General features: G+C 54.0%; 1 protein-coding gene across 3 annotated transcripts in view; it reads left to right on the forward strand.

Annotated features, from left to right (window-relative positions):
* Nucleotides 1-578: 578 nt before the first annotated feature.
* The window catches only part of Arid5a (AT-rich interaction domain 5A), a 15,078-nt gene continuing 7,336 nt past the window's right edge, over nucleotides 579-8,320 (forward strand). The window contains exons 1-2 of one of the 3 annotated variants that reach the window (XM_055606721.1): nucleotides 579-669; nucleotides 8,109-8,227. In XM_055606721.1, coding sequence (XP_055462696.1) covers nucleotides 666-669; nucleotides 8,109-8,227 — 123 coding nt within the window. In that variant the 5' untranslated portion in view covers nucleotides 579-665. Of the gene's footprint in view, nucleotides 670-8,108; nucleotides 8,228-8,320 lie in introns of those variants that run through there. The other 2 variants (XM_055606726.1, XM_055606730.1) reach the window with 2 other exon arrangements.

Raw genomic sequence — 8,320 nt, forward strand, 5'->3', positions numbered from 1 at the left:
GGCTTCATCTTCTACAACCCACACAAGCCCAGATGACTGCCTTGCCTCCTCTTGTCCCCACTCACCTCATCCTCAACTCCCTCACTTCCTCTTTGCACGGTTCAGCTTGTGGCTGTCAGTCTACTTGACATACGTGGACATGGGGACTACGGGCAGGCCTGGGGCATTAGGCCTGGGCCACAGACTTTCTAGATTGGCCCCGGGTAGGCTGACAGTACTCACCTCTGTATGTGAAGCTGGATAGGATGGCACCGGCCAAGACCAACCACTTGAAGTCAAAGCCAGAGCACTTTGTTTAACCCCACCCAGTCTTTGGCACGCTGCAGAGAGCGGGCAGCTGTCTAAGACTCTAATTTGGCCTCTAGGGAAATCAACAGACACAGGGGCGGCAGTGATTCTTAAGTGTCCTGAAGCAGCACCACACTGTTAAGGGGAGCAAACTACCATTCCCAGACTTCCTCGGGCGCAAGGGGCGGGGTCATCCCCGCCCTCGAAAATAGGATTATCTAATGGGAGCCCAGAGCGCAGCAGGGCGGGTCCAGGGGCGGGTCAACGGGGAGGCGGCAGTCGAGCGGCGCCGCGAGTCAGTCGCGCCGAGAGCGCTGGGTCGGGGCGGCTGCGCGCGTGGCGGGTCTCCGGTCGGTGACGCGGGATCTCGCCGGGCCATGGGTAAGCGGCTCGCGGGCGGCGCCGAGGTCGTGGGGCTGGGGTCCCGGGGCGATCGCGGCCCGCGGGGCAACCCGGCTGTCAGCGTGCTCTCCTCTCGTGGAAAGTCGGGGCGGCCAGGGGCTTCCCAGGCGTTTATCTCGAAACTCTCCTCTCCGGCTCTGGACTGAAATTCACTGAGCCGCCCACACTTCCTGCTGCGGTTTCAATCTCGAGCTGCTCTGGGCCCATTTGTTGTGACAGCTGTCAGCAGCAGCTTCTCGGCCGCGGGCCCCTCCCTGCCCCGTGCCAGCCCAGCGCTTCTCAGAACCCGAGGCGCCTGGCCGCGCGCGGCGCTTCCCACTGCGGCCGCGATTCCTGAAAGTGACTGCGCGGGTTTTGAAGAACTTGCTCAATGCGCTTTGAAGAATCAACGGTTCCTCTTTCTGCTGAGGGACGTGCCGATGGTTTGATGGCTTCGGGTCCGCAGCTCCTTCTCTCCCCTCCTCTTCTCTCTCTCTCTCTCTCTCTCTCTCTCTCTCTGATTAGTGAAAAGAGGGCAGGAGCACAGGCTGCTTTCCTTCAGCGTGACCCTCCACACTGCCCAGCCGTTGCCTCCTCGCTGGGGTCACACCCCACAGCCCGGGCCAGGAAGGGCTCGAATTCACCCTGAGTCGTGATCCTCTGACCTGCGGCGCCTTGTTTGCAGAGCCTTGCATTTCAGAGAAGGGGTCGCAGCAGCCAACGGAGGGTAGTAGGTGCCCCTTCACCCACCCCGCGGGCACTGCTGGCAATCAGTGCACATCTGAGGGTCTCAGAGCCAAAAGAGGATGCTAGAGCAGGGGAGGGTGGGAGATGTTAGCTCCAGGGTCTGGTCTCCACAGCAGTTACAGAGTCCAAACTGACTGCTTGGCATAGAATTTGAAATGACAGAGGCAAGATGGACCTTAGGATTCTGTATTCCCCCTCCCCCATCCTTTATTACAGTCAGAGAAACTGAGTCATAGTGACCGGCTCAGGTCAGACAGTGAGTGAGGGCCAAGCTTCTAAGACTCCTTGTCTTTCTCTCCTTTCCTGGTGGCCTTCTGTTGTCCTAGATGGAAAGCTGCCCACAATGGTCCACATTCTCTCTTGGAGCAGGCTAGGGTGAGGAGAGTGGGAGGAGAATGGAAAAGCGGTGATGGAGGGAAGTACCCGGTGTAGGGTTCTACCTACTGTTGAGTCACCCTCCGAGGCTTGTTTCTGCATAGGTAGGGTGGGAAAACCGGAAACGATCCTTATATAGGGCTCTATCTTTGCCAAACATATGGACAGAGGGGTGAGGCCATGGGAACTCAGTCCTTCCTGGAGAAGGTTCTCTTAGGAGATTCCAGGGCTGGGGAGCAGTGGGAGCCTGGAATCTCAAGATGGCCCGTTGTCCCTACACCCCTCTCTGCCTTCATGTACCTCTTCGGGCTCTCATCTGGTCTCTAGCCACTCACAGCTCACCTCTCCCTGCCTTGGCAGAGGTGCAAGGGTAGGAAGGCTGTTCTGTGCCCCAGACTCCTGTCCAGCTGTCTTCAAGGCTGGCTCTTGGCAGGACCACCCCTCCCCAAACTGCCTACTGGAGCAAACCCAAAGAGGAGAATGCCAGGCAGCAGGCTTCTGGGCCACAGAGTGGACTGACCGCTTCAAAGGCTGTCTTTGTTTCCTCTCCAGCTTGAGCTAAGAGAAACTTAAGCCAACAACCTCAGGCAAGGGGGTGGGGCCGTGTCTGCCGGTTGTTATTGAGGTTGCTGTTGCCATTATTGTTGTAATTGACGTAGTGTTCCCAGTCAGTGAGTTTTCATGAAAGGAAGTGTCACTTCCTTCCCATCATGAGGAGGGTGACTGGGGTAGGCAAATAAGAGAGAGGGAGGGAAAGTGGGGCCCAGGCCTGGCAGGCCAGCTCATGGGAGGTGTGCAGCCTTGAGGCTGCTTCTCCAAGCACCAGGGTTCTCAGAGCAAGCATCCTCATCCCACATACTTAGGTCAGCCTGTCAGGAGTACCCCAGGGAGAATCAGACGCCTTGGGGACAGGCAGGTGTCAGCGAGGGTGTATGCACACAGTTTCTACTGCCTTTTGTGAGGGAGATCTCACTTCTTGCTTTGTTCTGCTTAGAAAGCCAGTCACCGAGCCTAGCACACCCTTCTTCTAGATGATGGGAGTGAGCTAGGGACAACGATGGAGGTGATAACAGACGCACCCTACTTGGCATGGTGGTGCATGTCTATAGTCCCAACACTCGGGAGTCATAAGTTCAAGGCCAGTCTGTGCTACATAGAGAAACCCTGTCCCAAGCAGACAAATACACAAGCAGAGATACACCCAAATGGCTCTAGAGCCCCCTCTGCCTCCTGCATCCTGCACAGTTTCATCTGATCTCAGCTCATTGGCTGCAGGGGTCAGGCTCACAGGGGTCAGGCTCACAGGGCCTCTTGATAGCTCTGCACGCATCCCGCTGCTTCAGAGACGCCTCTGGTTCCGCTCACTATCGCTACATTCCTCTTCCTCCTTTTACACGGAGCCTTTGTCCACCTAGACAGCGGTTACCATTGCTTCAGCGAACCTTGGCAGTGTCCAGTGGTTTCCTCCCTTAAAGGTTATAAGGTTTGCAAAGGCATCCGTGTGTTGCAAGGTGGCGGGGCCTGGGAGAGGCGGAGGCCAGGCGTGTTGATTCACACTGTAGAGCTTCTGCAAACCCTTCCTATTCAGGCGCGTTGATTCACACTGTAGAGCTTCTGCAAACCCTTCCTATTCTGGGCCTGGCTGGCTCAGTGGTTCACACTGACCTATTCTTACTATAAAGTGATGGCGCTGCACAGATCTACTCAGGCATGCGGGGTAGTGTATACCCTGAGCTCAGGTGAGAAAGCCAAGGTTGGTCTCCCTGTCCTGTTTACAAAGCTCTAGATCTGGAGGTTCTGGCTCTTGGCGCAGTCAAACCTCTGTAGTTTGGAATCTCAGCTTTGCCACTGGGAAGCTGTGTGACCATGGGGCCAGTTGTTTGACCTCTCGGAGCCTCAGGCATGACATGTGTTAAAAGGAAGAAGACTCAGGAAGGCTTGTGTAAGATGCCCAGCCCCAGACAGCCCAGAAGAGATTAGCTTTGGTGAGGCTTAGCTAAAGCAGAAAGGAAAATAGGGAGTGGCTTGAAAACACTAGCTTTGGCAAGCTTGCTCTGATTGGAAAGAGGGACTGAATCCTGGCCCTCAGTGCTTCACAGCCTTGGAGTCCATCAAAGTCAGTCATAACCCAGGACGGGCTGCGCCAGCCCTTCTGCTGTACCCCTCCCGTACCTGGCCTAGGAAAGGACTCCTCTGTCAAACTCTCATCTCCGTCTCCCTGGGTTCTTGTATGGACAATGGAGTAAGAAAGCCCAAGGAACTATGGCGTAAAGCCCTGCCATTGCATGAAGGAGCCGAGCAGAAATAAAGCTGTTTCTCGGTTTAAGTGCTTTTCAACCAAAATCGCACTGGTGTTTTTTGTTTGTTTGTTGTTTGTTTTTGAGCAGTGGCTCACAGCCTTCCTAACGCTGCAACCCTTCAAGACAGTTCCTCATGTTTTGCGGTGACCCCAACCTTAAAATTACTTCGTTGCTACTTCATAACTGTAATTTTGCTGCTGTTATGAATTGTAGTGTAAATATCTGATCTGCCACCTCTGTGAAAGGGGTCTCAACCTACAGGTTGATAACAGCTGCTTTAGAATCCGAGCCTACACCATCTTGAGTTTCGGATGGAATGCATTGCAAAGAGGAATGTTGGAGGGGGGCCTGACCTCGTGTAGTGAACTCTTTCATCAAGCTACAAAAACTAAAGCTGCACATGGATGTATCACTCCACGTGAGTGGAACAGAATAGAAGGTCTAGGAACAACCCCAGGCATCCTTCGTCAGGTGTGAGGTTGCAGGGAAAGCAGCATTCATTGGCCGCAGAGGGTGTGACTCTGCCAGCACTGGCAACCACTGGGCCAGCGGAGGAAAATGTGGGTAGACTCCTACCTCACACCTCACCCGTCACACCAGAAGCGAGTTTAGATGTGCTGCAAGGAAGCATCGATCCCTGTTATCATTGTTGTTTCATGGATAGAAAACGTCCTGTGTGGATGGCGTTGTGCAAGGCAGAGGCTGTCTTCTTGGAAATATCAGCCTCCTTCGCTATCACAAGTAGGACATCAAAGCACTGGCCGGGAAGGGATCCTGCACACAAGCCGAGGGGTAGATGAGGATTTGGTTCGTGGTAGCAGCAGCCAAATAGGAAAAGGCCACTTTCTCCTACCTCACAGGCAGGGTGATTCTGAGATGTGGGGGCCAACTCCCACCCCTTGTAGAACCTAGAACTTAGCCTGCTACTTCATGCTTGGGGCATGTATCAGGAGTTACAGGAGTCAGGCAGGCTGGGGACACTGTCTCAGTCTGTGGTTGTGGGTTTCATGGCAGAACCTTTCGTACAAATGATTTACCTGGAACCCATATCTATAACTACTTGGGGAAATGAGGGGTTAGGAATGCCAGGGACAGGACAAAGGGTAACCTGCCCTGTCATCTAGTGCAGGAGTCAGGGCCCAGAAGGTCCTGCCAGGGACAGAGAGAGTGACAGCCCTGGCCAGAAGAGAACGGACACCAAGTTCATTTGGGGACTCAGGACATAGTGATAAAGAGAGTTTCCCTTTGTGGCTCAGGGCGGGAGCTCTGATCTCTTTTCCATTTGGGGTCAAACAGCTTGGATTGGCGACTTCTTTTCCAGGTAACATGAGTGGCCTACCCTAGGAGATTTTTCCTTGAGCAAGCTTACACATCCCAGAACTGAGCTGAAATTAGGGCTAGAGATCAGCAGACTGGCGGCTGTCCACCTGCAGCCCACAGGGCTCCCTGGGAGCTTTGGGTTCTGATGGAGCCTCACTCAGGCTGTAAGCCTCAGCCTTAAAGTGCTCCAGGTGCTGTCATGGTCGAACTGTTAGTTTTTAAGATCCAGGGCTGTGGCATGACAACTCTTTAGCACCAGGAAGCCCAGGCCTCACTAAGCTGCAGATGGAGAGTCCCTGGTGCCCATGCCCAGGAGCTGAGGCGTAAGCTGGAAGGGAAACAGGAGTGTGCAGAGGCCCCCATCCAGAGCAAGAGGTGCATCTGGTTGTCAGACTTGAGAGTCACCCAGAGGTGGCAAAGGACCCTTACCCCGCACCCTAGAGCCTTTTTCTCTCCGGGCACAAATCACAGAAGCAAAGACTGAGGCACAGAGGGCACAGAGTTTCAGAGAATGTGGTAGAAAATGGAGGGCAGTTGTGAAGCCCTGGGGCTTCTGGAAACTGGCCGTAAACTTGAATATCAGTAGCCATCTAAGAGGGTATCCAAGTTGCTCTAGATGGACACAGGAGTGAGGATGCGCAGCTCTGAGTGAATTTGGACACTTCACGAGGTCTTTGCCAGTGGTGACTGTAACCACAGTCATTGAACCAGCGGTCAGCCCTGCTGAATCTTGAATTCTGGTGCCCTAGGGAGATACTGAGCCTCTTGACCTCCCTGGCCTCAGCTTTCCCCTCTTTAAAAGGGGATCCCTCCTGGGACTAAATGAGAGAGTGTACCTGCAAAGCCAGGGACCCACACAATGTGAGCCAACAGGCATGGATGGCTGCACTAGTGTGCATAACTGTCAAGGGGAGGGCCCTTCAGGAGTTGAGCATCCTCACACCGGCTCCTCGGGGTCATGTGGCTGTGGGACCAGAGTCCTCAAGGGGGGTCCTTTTATCCTCCTCCTCTTCCTTCTCCTCCTCCTCCTCTTCTTCCTCCTCCTCTTCCTCTTCTGTTTTTCGAGACAAGGATTCTCTGTGTAGCCCCAACTGTCCTATGTAGACCAGGCTGGCCTCAAACTGGGAGATTCTGCCTCTGCCTTCCAAGTGCTGGATTAAAGGCGTGTGCCACCACCACCAGGCACGAGGAGGTTCTCTTTTCCCTGGGCTGATAGGAAAATGGGACTCTTTTTGCCCGTGCTGATGGGGAAATCTTATAGCTACCAGTGACAAGGGTTCTCTGAACTGGAGTTGATACCAGATTAGCAAAAAGAAAAGGGAAAAGGTGCAATGGCTCATGCCTGTAATCCTAGCCTTTTGCAGCTCAGGGTCAGCCTGGGCTACACTATGAGACCGTTTCAGAAACCAAGGGCTATAGCTTAGTAGAAAGTGCTTAGAAGGATCGAAGAGAAGAATAAAGCATAATGAGATGTATGAAATGCCAGAGTAAAATCTATTTCTTTGTATGCTAACTAAGGAAAAAAAAAAAGGATTTAAAAACATCTTTGCCTAGAATGTCTAGGTGCCATCCCCCAAACCACAAAGAACAGATTACTAAAAGCTGTGAGTGTCTAGGCCAGGTGGCCTGGCACCTGCCTACAGTTGCAGCAAAGCAAAGGTGGAGGCAGAAGGAACAGGGCTTAAAGGTCAGACTTGGCTACCCAGTGAATTGCAATCCGGGCTGCATAAAACCCCGCCTCATATAATGGAAACAAAACAAGTTCCCGTTTAGTTGGACATGGCAGCATGTGCTTGTAACCCCATCCTTCAGGTGGCAGAGGCAGGGGGATTGCTGCATTTTTAGGCCAGCCTGGACTGCACAGTGAGACACTCTCTCAATTAACTAATTAATTAAAAGGATTTGGTCCCGACCTGATGCCAGCCTGCCTCATCACCTGAGGCACCTGAGGCAACGTGGGTTGCTCTTTCTTGAAGCAGACAATCTGTGACCCTTTCCATCCCCTGCACAGGCCAGAGCTGTCACTAAATAACGTGACACTCGTGGCCATCATCACAAGCCATGAGCCTCCATCCTTCCTCACCTGGCATCTCTCTTGAACAGGGCACTCAGAAGGTGTGGGCAGTCAGTTCAGTCATGATGGACAGGAAAGGGAAGGACAGGAGTGCTGGAGTTAGCTGGAGCTGGGAAAGGCCAACCGGAAGGAGGGATTATAGCTGACCTGAATGGTGCTCAGAGCCTTGCTAGTGAGGGCAGCCTGGAGCTAAGGGGCCGTTGGTGGGGGGGGCCTCATAGGTGGAGGCCTGGCCGCAGTTGGCGGAGCTACTGCAATGCTCTCTGCCTGAACATGGGCAGGTTTTGGAGAGAGTGTCTGCACAACACACCCTACCTCTTCTGCTTGATCCTGGACAATAATGAGGAGGATGAGGGTTTCCTGCAGAGACATGGGCCAGAGTGAGCGTGTGTGTGTGTGTGTGTGTGTGTGTGTGCGTGTGCGTGTGCGTGTGCGTGTGCGTGTGTGTGTGTGTGTGTGTGTGTTTAGAATGTGGCAGCCAGGACTGGCCAGCAGAGGACACTCTGTGGAAGTAAAGTGAGCACTCACCCTTTCCCTGGCTGATGTGAGGTGATCATTCCTCAGCCACCATTCCGCCTACCTGCATCTCACCTGCCCTCTCCCCTTTCATTCCTCTCTCCCAGCAGCACCTCCTGCCAAAGGAAAGAGCGAGCCGTCAGAAGAAGGTGTCCGCCTGGAGCTCCCTGTGTCCCCCAAGCCCTATGGTGAACAGGATAGGAGCCAGAGCCCCAGCCAGCCGGAGGTGAGTTGGACAAACCCTCGGCCCTCTTCCCTGCTGGGCTCAGCCTCCAGGGACCCTGAGAAGCTCTGAGTGCTGAGAGGGAAGCAGGTGTCT

Source organism: Psammomys obesus, unplaced genomic scaffold (assembly GCF_907164565.1).
Source record: "Psammomys obesus unplaced genomic scaffold, mPsaObe1.curated_primary_1811, whole genome shotgun sequence".
Taxonomy (NCBI): domain Eukaryota; kingdom Metazoa; phylum Chordata; class Mammalia; order Rodentia; family Muridae; genus Psammomys; species Psammomys obesus.